The sequence below is a fragment of the Pristis pectinata genome, chromosome 25 (genome assembly GCF_009764475.1).
Source record: "Pristis pectinata isolate sPriPec2 chromosome 25, sPriPec2.1.pri, whole genome shotgun sequence".
Classification (NCBI taxonomy): Eukaryota; Metazoa; Chordata; class Chondrichthyes; order Rhinopristiformes; family Pristidae; genus Pristis; species Pristis pectinata.
In genome coordinates, this window is record NC_067429.1 from 11,524,000 (window position 1) to 11,545,907 (window position 21,908).

Here is a 21,908-nt window from a genome sequence, read left to right on the forward strand (position 1 = left end):
TGTAAACAGCTCAATAGGATGTGTTCAATCTTAGGTAAATAGGCACGACCATATTTTGACTTTCACTACTCTCCATCATGCTTCATTTTGTGTGAGAAACAATATTACTGGGGATGCAAATGCTGGTGATGGACCTTACCCAAGAACTTGGGAAGTAATCAACATCAAATTCAAATGAGAATGAACCAATGGAAGTGTAATATAATTATTGCTCACCCAAGCAATTTGAAAATATAACTCTCGGTGTAACCAGCTACACTGAGAAGCAAGCTGTGAGTGAACTCCAGCTGTCTGCGCTAATGATCTACGATGTGGGGCTGCTTATACAGTTGATTCCATTAAACAGAGGGTGGGGGTGTACCCACAACCTGAAATAATCACTTCTAAACAATACACAGGTGATTTTGAAAAGCTTTAGTTATGGATTTAATGCTTGCATTCTCTTCAGGCTTGTGAGCTTTCGATAAGTTCAAAAGAGTTTTTATTATTCTGAGCATTGTGAGGACATGCAGTGTTCTACAAGTGCATAAATATTTCAAAAGGGCTATTTTGCATTTAGGGCAAACAACAAGACAGAGAGATTTGAGCCCGTGGCTCCTCTATGAGAGTTGTACCCAATGGACCAGGTAACCTCCTTTATACGCTATATGTTTCTGTTAGTTCATTTTTGTTGAACAGGTTGGCAGATAGCTGCCAGACAAAAACTAGAGGACAAATATTTCCTCATGGACTGGTGGACAGTTATCAGTTATGTCACCCTCATCATCCCCAATAAATCACCAAGCAACCTTTCAGGGAATAGCATAAGCTGTAGCCTGGCAGTTGGTCACCTCCAGACTCTCAAAAGATTCGGAATGCTACTGCAAGGGGTGGGAATGTTATCAGGTGAAGCAAGATGGACATGAGGTAAAGAAAATTGCCATGGCTGTAACATCTGTAGACTCTTTGATGTTGCTACTTACTCAGGCAAATAACAATGCAGATTTCAGCAAAACCTCCTTTATTTAAGATGGTTGCTAACAACAGTGCTTTTTACAAGAATGCATCAAAGGTCATTCAGTTGGCATGCCCACATCCTGAGAAGAGGAGCAGTTTTCAGCTTTTAACTTTGCTTTGAATAAGAACAAAAACTTAATTACAGATAAAGATATTGCTACAAAGCACCCATTACAGTAGTAGCTTTAGTCTAAGTGCAAGTCTCACTACCATAAGTAGTATTCAGAAGTAAAAACCTCTGGAATCAATATATCTAAAATCATTACACATTTTAGTTTGTTGGATTTTTCTCATGATTGCAAACTGGAGGATGTAAATTCATTTCTATGATGCCTGAAGTAAAAACTAATTGGATGACAGCATGATAACTAAATTTCATCCTTTAAGTTTATTAGGTTCATTCAGAGATCTAGAATGTTGTCTTTACAAAATTCAATGTAGTTGAAGTCCTGTATCTGGCAGGGAACACTTTTCCATTGCTTGAAGGGTCTTCTTTCGTTTGGCAACTCAACCACAAAATTCTTGATGCATAAACTGGGAATGGGCACACTCTTGTAGATCATCTGTATTCCCCAGTTCTGTGTGGAGAAGTGCATTAGAGGGATAATTAAACATCGTTTCAAAACTGATTTCTGGAGATGACACTATCCACAGTTAGCACCAACCATTTGTAATCAAACCTGGATTTCAAGGAAGAAGGTAGTTCACATTGTTAATGCAGAGTCTACATCCTATTTGATTTGGAGGTGGAACCAGGTGCACAGTTGTGAGTCAAACCAGGGATTAGGCAATGCCATCAGGTTAACCTGTCAGTGGGAGATTGTTTCTGATGGGCATATCATCAACATACAAAGTGGGATTTAAGGAAGCCTAAAGCCATATGAATGCGGTGGTAGGTGAGTCACAACACTCAATCATACTAATCCACACAGAATAACAAGACTCCATATTTAATCCCAGGTAGTCTAGGTTAGTTTGTCACGTAACTATAATAGAACACAATATATTGTGGTTCCTATTTAGTGTCTGCAAAGTAAATACTTCTGATAAATTTACCCAGGATCTTCACTTACAGATTGCAATGTCTCACGCATTCCATTTGCATACACATTTTTGGATATTTATGAGACCCAAGATGAGCTTTGCCAAAGCATTTGTCTGCTTCCTTTCCCATGTTGGAACTGGTCTCTGTGGGGCTCGCTAGATCGAACTGGTCTTTGTGGGGCTCGCTGTATCGAACATACCTGACCACATTTGCGACAGGCGACTATGCCACCTGGTTCCCAGTCTTCAAATTTCCTCGGAATGTTGACCTTCCCAAAAACTTTGTAGTAAATCCTGGAAAAACAAAATAGGAGCCAAAAGTGACCTCATGTTAATGTTCTATTTCTCAGCCTTCTTTTTTTAAACCCTTTCCAAAATCTTGAAGCCCAAAAGCAAAAGCTACAGATACCAGAAATCTGAAATAAAAATACAAAAACGCTGGAATTAATCATAGCAACAAACAATCTGCTGGAGGAACTCAGCTTTGAGCAGCATCTGTGGGACGAAAGGGAGCATTGACATTTTGGGCCGAAATCCTGACAGGCGTCACCTGAAACGTTGACAATTCCTTCTCCCTCACAGATGCTGCTTGACCTGCTGGGTTCCTCCAGCAGATTGTTTGTTGGTCCAGATTCCAGCGTCTGCAGTCTCTTAATCATAGGCCTGGCAGCATCTATGGAGAAAGATGCAGAGTTAATTACATTTCATCAGAACTGCATTAACTCCCTCCCTCTCTCCCTCCTCAGATGCTGACTGACCTGCTGAGTATTGCCAGCATTCCCCATTTTTAATCCAAAAATCTTGGTCTCCTTGAGGACAGGGTTTAGCACAAGTTAAAATTAATTATTCACACTGGTGAAAAGATGGCAAGTATTGTTCCATTGGGATCATTGCCCACACCAGTGTTTATAATTTGGATCTGAAACTGGAACTTCAGTTTCAAAATTTATGGATGACACCAGTTTGGTGATTAGTGGGTACTATTGGTAAATTGGAGAAACAAAGGACTGCAGATGCTGGAATCTAGATGAAAAACACTCTGATGCTGGAGGAACTTGGCAGGCCAGGTGGAGAAACTGAGAAAAAGGGATAACATCCTTGCAAGAGACAGGGTGGGAGGAGCTGTAATCGAGGTAGCTGTGGGCATCAGTGGGTTTGTAGAAGATGTCAGTGGATAAGAAATCTCCTCAGATGGAGAGGGAAAGATCGACGAGGGAGAGGGAGGTGTCAGAGATAGTCCAAGTGAATTGGAGAGCAGGGTGAAAATCTGTGGCGAAATTTATTTGAGAAGAAGGGATAGCGTCCTTGCAAGAGACAGGGTGGGAGGAGCTGTATCGAGGTAGCTGTGGGCGTCAGTGGGTTTGTAGAAGTGGGTTTGGCCTGCTGAGTTCCTCCAGCATCATAGTGTTTCTGATTATTGGTAAATTGGTTTATTATTGTCACATAGTAAACTTATCCAGAACCTTGGCTAGGCCACACAAGCAGTACTGCCAACCATTCTATTTTCCATATTTTGAAGTGAAGACCATACACAAAAACACTTGCATGATATCAGAATTGAGAGATTATACCAATGGGATAGTTTGGGCTATCTAGGGTTCTTTTCTCTAGAAAACTAAAGACTGGGGTGTACTTGGTGGAAGCCCTTTAGATTATAAAGGCTATAACCAGCTGGAAGTGAAGATGGTGTTTTCAGTTGAGGGGAGAGACCAGAACTAAGGTCAAGAAGGTAAACATACTGTTAAATAGAATAATTCAAGAGAAACTGGTTAAGATTTGGAACTAACTACCATGTGTTAAAGGTGTAGAACCATCTCATGCTGTTACAGTGATCATAAGCACCAAGCATCCGGGTCAATGTCGAGATGAGGAGAGCCACATTGCATGCCTGTAAGTAGCTCAGAAGCAAAACGAGTACTCACAAGAGGAACCTCAAGAAGGCGGCATCCATCACCAAGGACCCTCACCATCTGGGACACGCCCTCTTCTCATTACTACCATCGGGGAGGAGGTACAGGAGCCTGAAGACCCACACTCAATGACTTAGGAACAACTTCTTCCCCTCTGCCATCAGATTCCTGAACAGTCCATGAACCCATGAACATTACTTCATTATTCCTTATTTGCACTATTTATATTTATTTTGTAACTGGTAGTAATTTTTATGTCTTGCACTGTACAGCTGCCGCAAAACAACAAATTTCACAATGTACATCAGTGATAATAAGCCTGAGTCTGATCATCTAGAATAAGAGCAGCTGCTGGAGACAGTATAGTACAAAACCACAAAGTAGCTGACATTTGTGAAAAAAGTTGGATAAGCATAAGAGGCAGAAAAGAGAAGGATGTTGACGGAGTTAGAAGAAGAGTAGGAATCAGGTTGTGGAACATAAATACTGGCACATATGTGTTAAGTCAAATGAACTGTTTCTATGTTGTTAATGCCACCTAATGCAGCATGGCCTCCAGTCAATGCAAATGCACATTGAGTTACGATTAGATCATCACACCAAAGGTTAAGGCTAATCTGACTGCAACTTTAACTCTGCATTCATTTCTACCCCCCATAACCTTTCACCCCCTTACTTATTAAGTATCTCCGTACTCCGTCTTAAAAATATTCAAGTACTAACCTTCCATCGTCCTTGCAGGAAGAGAGTTCTAAAGACTCATGACCCTCCGAGAGAAAATAATTTCACTACTTTTCTGTCTTCAATTATTTTTAAACAGTGTCCCTGAGTTCTAGACTCTCCCAATAGAGGAAACATCCTCTCCACATCCACCCTGTCAGGACCTTTCAGAAGTGTACGCATTTCAATCAAGTTCCCTTTCACTCTTCTAAACTCATCCAAATGCAAGCCTGAATTGTCCAACCTTTCCTCATGGGACAACCTTCCCAAAGCAGATATTAATCCAGTAAGCCTCCTCTGAACTACTTCGAATGCAATAACATTTTCCTTAAATAAGGAAGCCAATACTGTACAAATTACTCTAGCTGTGGTCTTGCCAGTGCCCTATATAACTTAAGTATAACTTCCCTATTTTTATATTTCATTCACCGAGCAATAAACAATGATATTCTGTTAACTTTCCTAATTACTTGCTGTACCTGTATATTAGCCTTTTGTCCCACATGCATTAGAACACCCAGAACCCTGTGCATCCCCAAGCTCTGCAATCTCTCATCATTTCTTTAATTTTCCTGTCAAAATGGACAATTTCACATTTTCCCCACATCATTTACCAGATCGTTGCCCATTCATTTAGCCTATCTATATCTCATTACAGCCTCCTTTTGTCTTCTCCACAACTTACTATCCTCCCTATCTTTATGTCATCAGTATATTTGGCCACTGTACCTTGGTTCACTTCATCATATATATTAATCGTAAAATGTTTAGGCCCCAGCATCGATCCCTTGGACACACCACACATTACATCTTGCCAACTGGACAAAGGTCTGTTCATACCTGCTCTCTGTTTCCTGTTAGCCAGCCAATCGTCCATCCATGCCTATATGCTACCTCCTACACCATGATCTTTTCTTTACCATAATAACCTTTCATGCAATGAAAAGCCACATTCAACTCCTAATCAAAAACTGCACCATGGTTATTTTCTTTGGAGCACATGAAGCTGAGAAAAAACTTGTCAAAGGTGTACAAGATCACAGTGGTTTTTGATAGGGTAGATGATGAGAAGATGTACCAGTGAGCGGATGGTTCAATATCTCAGGGACACCAACTTACTTCATTTGGCAAAAAGATACAAGGCCAATGTGTGGACAAACCATTTTAGTCACGGAGTATATATGATCTGGAATTCACTGCCTTTATGAGTAGTGGAAGCAAATTCAGTGCCTCCACAATGAAATTGGAGAGGCATTTGATGGAGAATAACGTGCAGGGTTATGGGGATTGGAGCAGGGAAGGGGAAGCTGGTCTTGAAGTGCACTTGTGCCATGACTGTAATTCTGAGCACTTACTGGAAGTTTGGATTCACATTAACATGATGCATGCCCTCAATGATTCGGAGGTCGCTGGCATGGCACACTGCCTCATTGCAGTTCCGGCAGTAAAATCTCACATCTTCAGGAAGATTTCCCATCTTCATGGTATTTTGCTTCTGATCTTTCACCTTCCGGCTGATTATTCCTTCCATTTGCAGCTCTCGAATCTAGAGCAGAGAAATCACTTTGGGTTTTAGTGGCTCCTTAAACAGTTTACCAAGCCTTTCACCAGAGTCTGAAAGTACCAGCAAGAATGTGACCTTAGCAAGCATGGCAACACAGAGCTGGGTGAAGCAGAACTGTGGTACATTTATATGTGTTGAAGCCAGCTGTTACATTAATGTTGGTGGGGTTCACTGTGACCTCAAGGAAACTATGTCAGGTGGTTAACCACTGTCACCTTGTTCTTCTGCTTAAGTAATCCCTTGGGATCGAGGATGATTTGCTTCTACTCTTGTAGGATCTAAGGTCATTGATGAAAGAGTTCAGAGCAGCATTCAGGTGAGTTACTACTGGGACTGTGCACAAAGTCCCTGACATTCCAGGTCCTGAACTTCATACTGTGGAAGGGAAGTTGCCTGTGCTTGGTTTATTTTAGCATGAGTTACCATTGCACACCAGCTACCACACGGATTTGACAGAGCAAGGTCTTGATCCAGAGGCAAGGCAGAACAAGAGGACTAGAGACCAGGCTTAGCTGCAGAGGTACTGATGCTCACAGTGGTGGGTACCCACATAGGTCGGTACCAGCTGACAGGTACACACACACACACACACACACACGCACGCATGCACGCACGCACATGTGTACTCGCACATGCATACTCCCACATGAGCATGGTTGTGTACACACACACACAGGCACCATCTGCCAGGTACGCACTCTCAAATACACGCACGCACACATGCGCGTGTGCGCGCATGCGCGTGCACACACACACACACACACACACACACAAGCACAGAGGAGCTGAGGCACAGGAATCCTCACCCACTGCCTCCTTTCCTTCTTACTCTGTTCACCCACCCTCCCATGTAACTGCTGGTCTCCAGTTCCTGACTCCATAAACCTGGCCAAGTACCCGGCCCCTGGCACTGGCTACACACCAGGCCCACATTCCCAACAGTGACGACAGCCCATATTCCCGATCTCAGCTATGGCTGCACACCTTCCCACATTCCTGATTCCTGGCTCAGGCCGCACATGGGGCCCATGTTCCCAACTCCAGCTGTGCACCAGCTCCCCATTCCTGACACCCAGCTGCGCCACATACCCACCCACTGCTGACCCTCATTTACAGACCAACTACCACAAATAGAGTTTATGATGACTTGATGTCCATCATGCAAGTATACAATGAGTTGTGGGTGCTACTCAGCTCCACAGATCAGTTCAAAAGAATCGTCAATACAGTACAATGGTATAAGTAATTAGAATCACATTGCCAATCCCAAACTATCTGAGTTGTTCAAAATAATTAGCTTTTAAAACCACCTCACCTTTTGTTTTCATTACAGTCTTTAAAGGCTTTGGAAAGTCATTTACTACAGACCACCACTCACCAAATTCATTTAATCCCTGGTCAGGGCCTCCCACTCCCCTTTATGAAGTCTTCTGATATACCATGATCTCACATAATTGTTTTGGTCACCCTGAGATTTACGAAGATGTTACTGGGACTTGAGGGACTGAGTTATGGAGAGAGGAAAAGTAGGCTGGGACTTTATTCATTGGAGCGTAGGAGAATGAGGGGTGATCTTATAGAGGTGTATAAAATCATGAGGGGCATCGATAGGGTGAATACACAGTCTTTTTCCCAGGGTTGGGGAATCAAGAACTAGAGGGCATAGGTTTAAGGTGAAAGGAGAGAGGTTTAATAGGAACCTAAGGGGCAACTTTTTCACCCAGACGGTGGTCAGTATATGGAATGAGCTGCCAGAGGAAGTGGTTGATGCAGGTACATAAGCGACATTTAAAAGGTACTTGGACAGGTACGTGGATAGGAAAGGTTTAGAGGGATATGGACCAAACGTGGGCAAATGGGACTGGCTTAGATGGGAATCTTGGCCAGTATGGGCCAGTTGGGCCAAAGGGCCTGTTTCCATGCTGTACGACTCTTTGAATTTATGAATCTATGATTGATCTGTGTCATGGCAAATTGAGAGAGAAGAATAGATATGACTCTAATTATGACTGGATTTTGTGGTAGTGTGCAGAATAGACTTACACACAGGGGTCAAAATTCTCCCGAAGTTATGTTGCATATCCAAAATAACGCAAAGCTTATGTCAAATAATTACCTTTATTTGGTAGTCACGTTGAGGCATATTTTGCACATTCTCTATTGCACGTTTCATAAGACCCTCACGGAATTCGTTTACAAATTCCCGTTGCATCTCTCTCCCTCCTTGTTTAGCAACAACTGAATAAACACTGTTCTCCGCTCTGGCTCGTCCTCTGGCCTTGGAGAAGGAGATAAGAGCCAGGCAATTATACAGTAGGAAGGCACAGTGAGTTGTTCAAGATGATTACCGTTTGACAAGATAGAGATAAACTCTCCACGTATTATTTGCAAACAACAACAACATTGCACCTAGATTCTAAAAAGAACCGTGATCAGGCAAACTGGATGCAAACCTAACAAGGAGATAATAGGACAGGTGATTGTAAGTTTGGTCCAAGAACTAAATGTTAAGCAGGGCCATAAAGAAGAGAGGAAAGGCAGGCATAAGAGCTGGGAAGGGAAAGGTTGATGAACACAATGAGATACATAAAAGGCCAGAAGCAAAAGAAGACAAAATTTGGGGAAGGGCTGTAAGATGGAGAGATAGGTCATCAAAGACAATCCCACTCTTCAACCTAGTCCACTTTTTCTTATTCCCCAAGTCAAATCTGAACATTTCAGGCGTAATCAGAAATCCCGTTCCCTTAAAGTGTTTTAACTTTACTGACATCCACAACACTAGATGGCGGTGTAGTCCACATGTTAATGCTCCCTCCATCTCTACAGCATGCATTCAATCCTCTACATCATCTCTGCTAACGTTGCTGATTACTTCCCAACATTACTTTAAGAACTTGAATCATGACCCCACACATATTCCTTCCAGTAAATATATATTTTGACCTAAGCCTTTTCTTCATTAGTTAGTGATCCACAATTGGTTTTCAGCCAGCACTTGGGATAGAGTTTGCACTTGTGATGAATGAACCCAATCTATTCCCTACATGGGCAGAGGTCACATCATGGGTAACACCTTGTCCACGTAACTTCTAGGACTCTAAATGAAAGTTCTGATGAAGCATCTTTGACCCGAAAAGTTAACTCAGTTTCTCTTCGCACAGATGCGGCCTGACCTGCTGAGTATTTCCAGCATTTTCTGTTTTTATTTTAATTTCTGGGACTGGTTTCTGTGTTATTATGTGTTGTTATGTAGATATAATAAAGAACTATAGTTCCCAGTAGGCAATGCAAGGGGTCGCATGGGGGAATAGGAAGTGGCTGTGAAAGAGCGAGAAAGCCAGCCAGCTTGTCTGTTGCAGTCTGTTGTTGTTGTTGTTTTAACAAATGTTCAGATGTTAAACCCACACCAAGTTTGTCTCTTGATGAAGAACAAACATAACAGTTTCCATTATCCAACAGCATCAAAGAGGAATTCTCCGAAGTGCTTTCCCCCTTATTGCCCTGAGATATGTTCTTTGGAATTCTGCCTTTGATAGAATAGATAGTCTTCACCCTTAATTTAGTGTGTACTGTGGGGTCATGACTCCTAGTTCACAAGAAGTTGGATCCTGAATAGAGGTAATCAATTTACCTGAACCATAGCAATCTCATTGGTGATAAGTCCATAGCGGATGACAACATTGCATCTTTTTATGTCGAGGCCTTCTTCTGCAACACTGGTAGCAACGAGGAGGTTGATTTCTCCTTGTCGGAATTTCAGAATAACTGCCTGTTGCTCTTGCTGAAATATCACAATCATACAAAAAATGAATGTTCTGTACACTAGTCAACTCGAATGGGATCTTATGGCCTACTATATGCTATTATAACAAGGTCAAAACCAAGTCACAGGTGATAGGATTAGTATGGAAGGGTGCCTACTGGTTGGTGTGGATGAGATGGGCCAAATGGCCTGTTTCCATGCTGTATGATTCCATGACTAAATGTCAGAATATTAGAAATCGAGATCAAACAATGTGGCACAGTAGCATAGCGGTTAGCATAGTGCTATTACAGCGCCAGTGACCCGGGTTCAATTCCGGCCACTGTCTGTATGGAGTTTGTACGTTCTCCCCATGTTGTCTGCGTGGGTTTCCTCCAGGTGCTCCGGTTTCCTTTCACATTCCAAAGACGTACAGGTTAGGAAGTTGTGGGCATGCTATGTTGACACTGGAAGTGTGGCGACACTTGTGGGCTGCCCCCAGAACACTCTATGCAAAGATGCATTTCACTGTGTGTTTTGATATACATGTGACTAATAAAGAAATCTTATCTTATCAATACATTTCCTAATGCTGGTGAAGCCTGTTGGCTCTACACACTTCCCATGAATAAAACAAAATGTCCTATGTGTAGCTGTCTGTCATCCTTTCCTGTAAATGAATGTGTTGGAGGAACTTACACTTTTCAATTTTAAGTTGCTTCAACACATTTATTAGGGAAACTGAAAATCAAAAAACGAACTGCAGGTACTGGAAATCTGAAATAAAAACAGAAAATGCTGAAAAAAACTCAACAATTCAGACAGCGTTTGTAGAAAGAGAAACAGTCAACATTTAGGCTCTGCAACTCAGTTCCGATGTTTCTATTTCCACAGATGCTGCCTGACTTGGTGAGTTTTTCTAGCATTTTCTGAGTTTGTATATGGGAAACTGTCGATGTAAACTTTCAATGTTGTAATTACAACTTCAGGCCAAAAGTGGCATTGCAGGTTCGATTTTGCATCTTCCAGTTATATAGCTGTAATCAGTGAACTCCCCTTCTCTGTTTTAAGAGTTGCTATATTTTTGATATTGAACTATAAATAATGATTGATTTAGCTGCTTTAAAAATTTTGTCAATTCCATCTCAGGATTCACTTCCATACCATCTCTTGCGTTTTTTGTAAAGTAGCTTAACAGTGCAAAAGTGTTCCACACAACAACACATTACTTCAAACATGACAGCTCCAATCAAGATACCAAAACGATTGGATGACTTTGTGTGAAAGAAGTTAAAATATTTACTTTTATGTACATGTGAACATATGAATAAATAGCATCAGCTGGACAAACAACCCTCGAGCCTGCTCCGCCATTTAATAAATCAAGCTTTTCCTGACTCAAGTCCCCATTTTTTCCTGTCTACTTGTCATATGGACATAACCCTCCCCACCATTGAAGACATCTTCAAGAGACGGTGCCTCAAGAAGGCGGCATCCATCACTAAGGACCCTCACCATCGGGGACGTGCCCTCTTCTCATTACTACCATCAGGGAGGAGGTACAGGAGCCTGAAGACCCACACTCAACAACTCAGGAACAGCTTCTTCCCCTCCACCATCATATTTCTGAACGATCCATGAACACTACCTCATTATTGCTTTTTTTGCACTATTTTGTTTTGTAATTTATAGATTTTTATGTATTTGTACTGTACTGCTGCCACAAAACAACAAATTTCACATCATATGTCAGTGATAATGAATCTGATTCTGACTGTTGACTCCCTTTCTTATCAAGTATCTACCCACAAGAAAGATCATCTCTCCACATTACCATGTCAAGACTTCTCAGGTCCTTATATATTTTCAATCAAGTCTCCTCTGACTCTTCTAAATTCCAGCAGATACATGCTTAGCCTGTCCAACCTTTGTCATGAGACAACCTGCCCATTCCAGAAATTAGTCTATTAAACTTTCTCTGAACTGCTTCCAATGCATTAAGATCCTTCCTTAAATAATGAGAGTAATACTATACCTGATACTCCAGATGTGGTCTCACCGATGCACTATGTAACTGAAGCAGAACCTCCCTACTTTTGCATTCAATTTCCCTAGCAGTAAACAACATTGTTAGCTTTCTTAACTTCTTGACATATCTGCAAACTAGCCTTTTGCAAACCATGCATTAGGACACCCAGATCCCTCTGCATCTGCAATTTCTTAGATCATTTAGATAGTAATTGTCTTTTTTTATTTTTCCTGCCAAAATGGACAATATCACAGTTTTCCACATTATACTCCACTTACCAGATCTTTCTCTAATTCACTTAACCTATCATCTATGACCCTCTCCAGAGTCCTCTTGTTCTCTACATAACTTACTTTGCTACCTACCATTTTCTCATCAGCAGATTTAGCGATCATACCTTTGGTTCCTTCATCCAACTCATTTACTTAAATTGTAAAAAGTTAAAGTCCCATCACCGATCCCTGTGGAACCCCACCCTTGCCGACCAGAAAAAGATTTATTTATGCCACATAAACAGCCAGGCTTCTACCTTTGCCAATATATTGCCTCCTACACCAGCAACATCTATTACCTGTCAATCAAATGGATTATTATTTTTTGCCTATTTCCTATCTTCCTGCATATTTTCCAAGAAATTCCTACTTGCCCACCTTTCCATCACTGCCTATCCCTGCACTGTTTGAAAAGTTCCATAAAGAGTTGAATTCCTGGATCTTGCAACCAGAGCAATGCATGGCCACTGATAGCATGCGATTGTTTTGGCCTGGGTTATGATCTCTCCCCTTCCCAATTCTGAAATTGCTTTGAGCCCTCATTTCCCCATCTATTCTGTTTCAAGACAACTCTGGGAGTAAACAGGAAAATCTAAAGCTTAGTGATTCTTAATGCTCTTGGTCAGGATAAGCAGGGGTGGTGAATTCACAGGGAACCATGTGAATGCTTCCCTGATGGCACTTGAAATTATCTGCCTCATTCTCCTTTACTTACCCTCAGTCTCTTTATATCTCAGTTTCAACTTGTCCCTTAGTAGCCTCTCTGACACGAACAATCTCCATAACTTTTACCTCCTGCAATCTTGACTCTCTCTGACACAGCAATTTATCACACCACAAATTAGGGTCAGTCCAACATTATGAGATGTCAGCTCTGTTTCTCTTCCCACAGATGTGCGCTGATTTCCTGAGTATTTCCTGAATTTTCTATTTTTATCATGAACACATTTCTTACCTCAGATTCGCTCTTCCTCCTTTTTGAACTTTCAGACTGAGATTTTAGGTTTTACCGTTGTAAATTCTAAATGGTTTTACAATTGATTTTAGGTGTTCCCTCTCTTTCCTATAAAAAGGATCTTCTAAAAACTGGATCAGGCAGAAAGAGGCAAGAGGTGGAAAATCAGCTAAGCTCTCTATGTTACCACCACTATCAAGCATTTACCTTTCTCTAAGACATTCTGAAGCATTGTTGTTTCTGCGGATTGGCCTTGTTGTAGAACATATTAGTCGCACTGTGGGGCTATTTCTTTAGCTTTGTGTTCTGCCTCACATTTTAAAAAGACAATAATCTGTTCTTCGCACATACAGTAGGAAGTTGCGTGCACTGCAACAGCAGCAGTTGATGACCAACGAAAAGAGTGCCAGCATTCTGTGTATGGGCTCTGTTATTTTCCCTCTGATGTATTCAGGAGGATTACTTCCTTGTGACCACCAGTCAGGTTAAAATAAAATCACAGTGCTTCAAATTAATACTTTGAAGAAAAGTTGAACAGAGCTCACGGAAATGCAATGGGTAAATTAATATAGTGTACGGTGCATAGGCATTAAAGCCATGAAGAAATTTGGTTTGATTCTGGACTGAATATTTACATCATCACAGGGTTGCTACATTTGGTCTCACCCAGTGAAAAATCAGTAATAGTTCCTTGAGTTTAACTAGTATATTCTGCATGAAAGTTTGTGCGTATGGATATCTGCAACAACAGATCAACCTGGTCTGATGCAGCTAAGCCAGGATCATCTGGTTTGTTAGTGATTACCATGTCAATTCAAGGCACCTTTCCTCATGTTCAACTTCATTGAAGCCAATGCTGGAGAAGTTAGAGTGGAGGTAGGATGGAGAATTAACGCGACAGACACCCACGCTAACCAAACGGAGGCGTTCTGCAAAGTGGTCACACAGTCCTCATTTGGTACAGGAGAACTATGTCATTTGATTGATTGATTCTCTCATCTGAATGTGTAGCACTCCCTCAGTACTGCATTGAAATGTTATCTTAGATTCCTGCATTTGTTTCTGGGATCAGACTCGAACTTGGACCCTTCAGATTCAAAGGCAAAAATGTAGTAACTGAGCCAGTGATGAGTGACTCCAGGAAAACAGCACCAAAAGGGAGACACTAGCGCCATACCTGGAAACTCTACCCACTCTCAATGCAGCTTATTTTAAGACGTGCCTATCAGAATATGCAGAAAAGAATAAGAAAAAACATGTAAACTTGTGTGTGGTATGAGCTAGAGTTTCATCGATTGGCCTGAGACAATTGATATTATGGTCCTTGTGGACTCCAGGTGGCGTCAAAGACATAGAACGAAATCCCTGAGGCGAAGGGCAGAACAGGACCAAAGGTGGTGCTTAGATTCATAGAGATTCATAGACTCATCATCATATAGCTGGGAAACTGGCTCTTCGACCCATCTCATCCATGCTGACCAAGATGCTTACCTGTGCTGATCCCATAGGCCCATATTCCTTTCTATCTTATCTATTCAAATGTTTTGTTAAACAACACAATTGTACCAGCCTCCACCACCTCCTCTGCCAGCTCGTTCCACTTACTCATTATCCTCTGTGTAAAAAAACTTGCTCCTCAGATCTCCTTTTTGTCTCTCCCCTCTCATCTTAAACCTCTGCCCTCTAGTTTTAGACACCCCTTCCCTGGGGAAAGACTGTGACTCTCTACCCTATCTGTGCACCTCATGATTTTATAAACTTCTATAAGGTCACCCCTCAGCCTCCTTCACTCCAGGGAAAACAGTCTCTCCGTGTAACTCAAGCCCTCCAATCCAGGCAATATCTTTGTGAATATTTTCTGCACCCTCTCGAGCTTATTCATATTCTTCCTATAGCATGGTGATCAGAACTGCACCCAGCACTCCAAGTGCAGTCTAACCAACATTTTGTAAAACTGTTACATGACCTCCCAACTCTTGTACTCAGTGCCAATGAACCAATGAACCCAAGCATGCCATATGTCTTCTTCATCACACTGTCTACCTGTGTTGACACTTTGAGGGAACTATGTACCCAGGTCTCTCTGTTCAACACCATTGAACAAAGAGCTACCTGTGCTACAAAGAGCTGGGGGTAATGTCCATCTTCCTGTTTTCTGCCCCGTTACTTTGTGTAATCAATTGTAATAGAATCATTAAAGTTAAGATAAGATATCTTGATTAGTCACATGTATATCGAAACACACAGTGAAATGTATCTTTTGCGTAAAGTGTCCTGGGGGCAGCCCGCAAGTGTCACTACGATTCCGGCGCCAACATAGCATGCCCACAACTTCCTAACCCGTACATCTTTGGAATGTGGGAGGAAACCAGAGCACCCGGAGGAAACCCACGTAGACACGGGGAGAACATACAAACTCCTTACAGACAGCAGCCGGAATTGAACCCAGGTCGCTGGCGTTGTAAAGTGTTACGCTAACCGCTACAATATGGACTTCCTCCACCAACACACCCAATTGGTTGCCCATACTTAGCATGCATAGCAGGTCAAACCACCTGCACTGCATAGGTGATATTCTCCAGCTCACCTGAGTCATGTGCTTTGTTTGGCTGCTGGCGCCAGCCCCTGTTAAACGTTCTGCTTTGATTTCAGCTGCCATCAACCTTGTGCTCTTCGTAATCCAGCCAAACAAGGCATGTGCACTCTGCCGCGTCTTTGTGAAGATTATTCCTTGGGAGTTTGGGACCTTAAACTGCTCTAGGAGTCTGTTCTCCAATGTGTCCAATTTTGGATTTTCATAGTCTTTCTTGCACGCAAGTGAGAGCAGCTGTTCTTTGTTATCTGGTGGGTGAACCAGATAGTTTGTGAATGGAAATAACATTAGAGCCATGCATAACTAAATGGATTGCATAAAGTTATCAACAATCTGCTATAATTTTTATGATGAGGGTTGGTATTAAATAATGGTCTTTCTGCTATAAAGTTCTGTTCCCATTTCCTCTCCAAAATGAAAGTATTCCTAAATTAATCCACCAATCCAGTGACTATTCTTTAATATACAAGCTTGACAATAGGTGTAGTGAAGGTACTTGACGGTCAGAAGATTATAGCTGAACCTGACTCTGCTCACCAGATGTCCATACACTTCCAGCAGATCTCATTGGATAGCAACCACAAGCAGAAGTTTGGCCTTTTCTTTCTCGACCCTTTGCAGGGTGTGTGAGGCTTCCCTGAATCAGAATATTACATATTCAATTTATCCATGACATTGTACCCGGCAGACATACCAGCAGTAAGTTCTGTGTCCCCAACATCCCTTTGCTGTCTGGGCCATAATGTTTCATAAGGCCATTGTTTTGAGTTCAAAATTCTTATCTTTACTTTCAAATTACTTCAGAACTTTCCATGTCCCAGACTCGTGCTTTATCTTAATATGCACTGTTGGATTCAACTGTTTTAAGTAGTTTTTTAACATGTATAGTGTTTAATACACCTCAAGTGGCTGTACAAGGAATGGCCACTTCTTAGCTTATTGGTTCATCCATCAGCTGAATACGTGTTTTCTCATTGGTTGGTTTTGCCACAGGTATCTAATAGGTTTTCTGTTTGGACTATTGTTAGCTAAGTACCTCTTATCTCAGGAATAAAAGGTGTCGTTCTTTGTTAATCACTCTCTTGCTTATCTTGCTCTCTCTCTTGCCTCTGTCTCTCTCTTGCTCTCTTCCCCCCCTAGACCTAGCTCATTTTTAGTTCCTTTTGCCTCGGCTCATCTCCTAGTAGTAAAACTATTGCCACGTGCTCTGTGACTGTTTCTTTGTTTTAAACTTTTCCAATAAAACTTTGTGAAGCACCAAGTTGTTCTCAACTCATTCTTGGACTCCTGAAAGAACCTGCAGATTCAAAAATAACCGGATCCGACAGCACCTTTCACTCCTCAAACACAGGTATCACTTCAGCCCTCAAACCTCCTCAGTTTATACAGTCAAATGTCAAATACCTAGGCCACATATTCACCTCTTCTCAAGCAGAGTTGTGGAGATCTGTGGGCATCTTCCCTGCGTTAATCCTTTCTGCAAGCTTCAACTCATTCAAAAAGCCACAACACAGATCTACATTATGTTTTATTTTGGTGAGTTGTAGTACCAGACTGCAAATAGGCCAAAATGATTTAGCAAGTCTTAAGGCATGCTTACCATTAAACAGCTTAAACAGGAATCGATCGGTCTGATCCAGAACAGCTTTCATTTTTTCTTCATTTTCATAGAATTCCTCCAGGTAACAATATGCGTCGAACATCTGCACCGTGTCGTTGATCAGAAGAGAGTCATTGTACTTCCGAAGGTGGAGTGCACAGGCACGCTTTACTCTGTTGGATTCGATGGCACCTGGCACAGAAAAAAATTATTAGACACTCAAGACTGGAAGTTCAATCACTTCCAAGAGCAAACAGACAGTTTGCATGCTAAATTACTGACTGGTGATCACAAGAATGTCAGTTCATTATGAAATCATGGAATTTTACAGTACAGGAGGACATTTGGTCCATCTCATCCATGCCAGCCAAGAAAGAGCTATTTAAGCTAATACCAGCTTTCAGATTTTTCACCCTGTAATCTACACTATTTCACATGCTCGTCCAGTCATTTTTAAGTACAATGAGGATTTTTGTTTGCGGCAAAGAGGCAGAGAGTTCCAAATCTCCAGCACTCTTTTAACTAAAATAATATCGCTTCCCCTCTAATCAATCCACCTTAGTTCTATGTCCTTTAGTGACTTGCCTCTTTGCTAATGGAAATAGATCATACCCGTTCAATCTGTGTAGGCTTCTCATCATATGTCACACCTTGACTATATTTCTCGTTAGCCTCCTTTCTTCCAAGAAAAACAACCCCAGACCATCAGCATTTCTCCTCAAATATTGAGGCAGCAATTCTGGCCACTGAATTTGGATTAGTCCAAAATAAAGGAACCTTAAGGAGCTCATCAGCAGTAAAACATTGCTCTCTCCATTTCCCAGTGGTGCTATTTGATGTTCAAATTTCCTGATTAAAACTAAGCCATCAGGATGTAGGGAACATTTTATCCTGTTTACCTTCTAAGCTGATGGAAATTACTTATTTTAGATCATAAGAAACCAACCAGTAAACATTATCTCCTCACCTGTTTTTTCCAGCTCCACCACAGCTTGTTCGTAAATCTGTGACCCGAAATTCCTTGTGATTGAAGAATCATCTAGGTGGGAGTGAATGCTTGTCATCATCATTTTAATTTTGTCCCCAAAAGGGTCCTGCAAATAAGTTCAGAGAGGAAGTGAAAGTACATTAGAAATGGCTGCAAAACATTTTTTAAAATCTGTTTGTAATCCAGGTGGAGACTGACAGGTAATTGAACTACAAGAAGGTCAAGGGGTGCGAGGAGAAGTGGAGCTCATGGTTTTGTGTAATTTTTCCTGAACAGTCCAATAGATCACTCATGCCCAAAGCTTTGAATGCAAAGCAAACAGCAAGTCCAGGGATGGGGTTACTTCCAGCATTCTGGAGTATATAAACTAGATTCATATTTAAATTTATTCAGAAAATGATTTCAGGATACAGTCAGTTAAAGACTGGACTGAATCTGATCCCGATGGCTGGACTTTACCTGCAATTTTGTGATTATGCTCTGACACTAGACTCCACACAGGAGTCCGGAGATGGAGCAAGAACTTCTGGCAATCCCACAGCACCCATGCGGGGAAATCTGCCTACTGAAGATGCTCCAAAACCCAGAGTCATTTGAATGGAGAGGGATACAGAGAAGTCAGAAATAACCAAAAACTTTCAAAAACGTTTAAAAACCAAACAAGATAAAAACAACTAACAATTTGAAAATGTAAGCAAGAATTAATGCACTTAAAAACAATCCTTTTAAATAACAACAAACATTTTACTAAACAATCAATTCAAAAAATTTGAATTACCTAGTAATTGCCTTTGCATCAGAGATATTGTGGAACATTCAAAGTTTTTGATAGTTCAACAGCTGGATAAATCAGGGGGCATGATCTAGACAAAATTTTTTTTTGTCTTGTTTTCTGGGCAGAGCACTGCATGTGACAGTATTATTGGGGGCCTCAGCTTTGAGCATCAGTCTAGTTTGAGATTGCGTTGACCACAGTGGATCCATGAAAGGCAAGTTCACACTTACTGCACAGTTTGACACCTTGCTGCTGGCAGGAAGTTCTGAGCCAAGGTTGCAGTCAATAATTCCATGTGCCAGCATGTCCAGACTTATAGAGCCGTTGCTTATTAGATCATGAATAGGGCAATCCAGTGAATCAAGAATAAATCCAGCGGCGCTGAGGTAAATGATCAGCCACGGTTTTCCGAATGGTGGTGTGAGCACAAGGGGACAAATGCCTACTCCTGCTTCTATTTCTTATGTTCAATGCACTAAAGAAGGTTTGTTTTGTTTTGGTGAAGAAGGCATTCGACACGCTGGCCTTCATCAGTCAGAGCATTGAGTACAGGAGTTTGGATGTTGTGTCACAGTTGTACAAGAGGTTGGTGAAGCTGCACTTGGAATAATGTGTACAATTTTGGTCGCTCTTTTATAGGAAAGATGACAGTAAACTGGAGAGAATGCAGTGATTTACGAGGATGCTTCCAAGACCTGAGGGCCTGAGTTATAGGGAGAGGTTGGGCAGGCTAAGACATTATTCAATGGAGTGTAGGAGATTGAGGGGTGGCCTTAATGAGGTGTGTAAAATCATGAGGGGCATAGATAGGGTGAATGCATCTTTCTCCCAGAGAAAGGGAACTAGAGGGCATAGGTTTAATTTGAGAGGTGAAAGATTTAAAAGGGACTTGAGGGGCAATTTCTTTGCCCAGAGGGTGGTGCGTATATGGAAACAGCTGCCAGAGAAAGTGGTTGAGGCAGGTACAGTAACGACATTGAAAAGATATTTGGATAAGTACATGGATAGGAGAGGTTTAGAGAATATGGGCCAAATGCAGGCAAATGCAACTAGTTTAGTGCGCATGGATGGTTTGGGCTGAAGGGCCTGTTTCCATGCTGTTTTAGACTCTATGACACTGCACAGAGTGTTAGAAGTGTAGACTAGATAATACGCTTTGGATGTGATAATTACATGGTTTTTATATTCTTAAATTTTTTTGTACCTGTTTTCTTTCTTCTATAATATCATATATTTTCATAGGCTGAGGGACTACATCATCCAATTGTTGTTTACACTTTGTAGAGGACGTAATCATCTGAGCATCCATATTGGCGCAGATCTGTGATAAACAGTAAACAAATACTATGCATCAAAAGATAACATAGGAGCTTAACAAAGTAGTTAACATTAAAAATGACAATGCTCCAAAATTAATTTTATCTTTCTTTCCCTGCATATTAAGATTGGTTCCCTCTATTCCTTCAGTACTTGGTAAGTTGGCCCTGACCCAGTCACTCTAGCAGAAGCCAAATGTGGAACTCAGCAATATTTGGAATCTCAAATGTCCTGAGCACATTCTTAATACATTAAAGGCTACATAATTGGAATGTGAAAGTGTCAAAACCGGATAAATCTGAGTTTTATTTCCATTGTGGATTAACTTTAAATCTGAATTTCAAAAGCCCCTGAAGGAGGCAGAAGGTACACTTTATTTATTGAGAAGTCAAGTAGACCCAGCCTAGGGTATTATATAATAGTGCAGGCTCGCTCTACATTTAGTCTCATTGACCTCCACGTGAACCATTTCAAAGCAGTCTTCTTTTTTAAAATATGACCTAATGAGCTTCAGCTAATTACTATAACCCAAGTGAGACAGAATTTATTAAAAGGATTATTCAGTCTATAACTATTATTTGAACTGTAAGATTAGATTGTGGCCTTTGAAATTACTCTCTGCTACTTGGTTTATGAAGTGAAAATCCTTATTAACTTGGATGCCGTTCTGTTTTTGAGCTGTGATTTCACTGGTTTCAGAAAACCTGCATCATGCATAATGTCAATGAAATGGAAGGTGAACATTTGGGCAAAACTGATTTTTACTTTAGAATTTATTATATTTTGGCTGAAAATATAACATAACGTTTTGCCCTGAAGCTTTAATTATAACTAAGGAGTCAATATATGTAAATGTTTCTGGATTTATCATCTACTGCTTTAATTTACAGCAGACATGTCCAAGATTTCATTGCCGTATATATGTGTTTCTATGTCAAATGTTTTCATGATTGCTCTACCAAGCCGATTACATTTCAAGCTGTTAACACCAATGTGTTCTGATTGAGGAATTACTCAATGAAGCAACAGCCCAAAAATTTTAAAGTAAACTGTCCAGTCCAAACCTTCAAATCCATAAAATTTAAGGGGCAAAGCATGCTGCCTGAGACTGGAAATGTTGATCAGACCCAGTGGCATTCAACCATTCACACTCGAGTAGACAACAAACCTCCATGCATGTGATGTAAATCCATGGAAGTGGAGAACCCACTGATGGATTCCGAGTGCCAAATCCATCTGTTCACCCAACTACTGAATTCCCCATGGGAGTCCAGTGGCAGAGCCCAGTCTTGTCGAGATTTCCCAAAGTTACTCTGGGGAAACTTCCCTTCGGATCTGGCTCAGGGTCCTCAATGCCAGTGATTTCAATGAGGTTCATGGGGGCAGTGATTTTGAAAAAAAAG

At 41.2% G+C, this 21,908-nt stretch overlaps 1 protein-coding gene across 1 annotated transcript in view; it reads right to left on the minus strand.

The window, feature by feature from the left end:
* Window positions 1-1,021: 1,021 nt before the first annotated feature.
* Window positions 1,022-21,908, minus strand: part of dhx58 (DEXH (Asp-Glu-X-His) box polypeptide 58) — a 29,977-nt gene continuing 9,090 nt past the window's right edge. Inside the window, exons 5-13 of the mRNA XM_052038526.1 lie at window positions 20,393-20,509; window positions 18,393-18,519; window positions 17,426-17,617; window positions 15,820-16,073; window positions 9,866-10,015; window positions 8,351-8,512; window positions 6,026-6,216; window positions 2,241-2,334; window positions 1,022-1,574 (exon numbers count right to left, since the gene is read on the minus strand). Coding sequence (XP_051894486.1) covers window positions 1,398-1,574; window positions 2,241-2,334; window positions 6,026-6,216; window positions 8,351-8,512; window positions 9,866-10,015; window positions 15,820-16,073; window positions 17,426-17,617; window positions 18,393-18,519; window positions 20,393-20,509 — 1,464 coding nt within the window. The 3' untranslated portion in view covers window positions 1,022-1,397. The remainder of the gene's footprint in view (window positions 1,575-2,240; window positions 2,335-6,025; window positions 6,217-8,350; window positions 8,513-9,865; window positions 10,016-15,819; window positions 16,074-17,425; window positions 17,618-18,392; window positions 18,520-20,392; window positions 20,510-21,908) is intronic.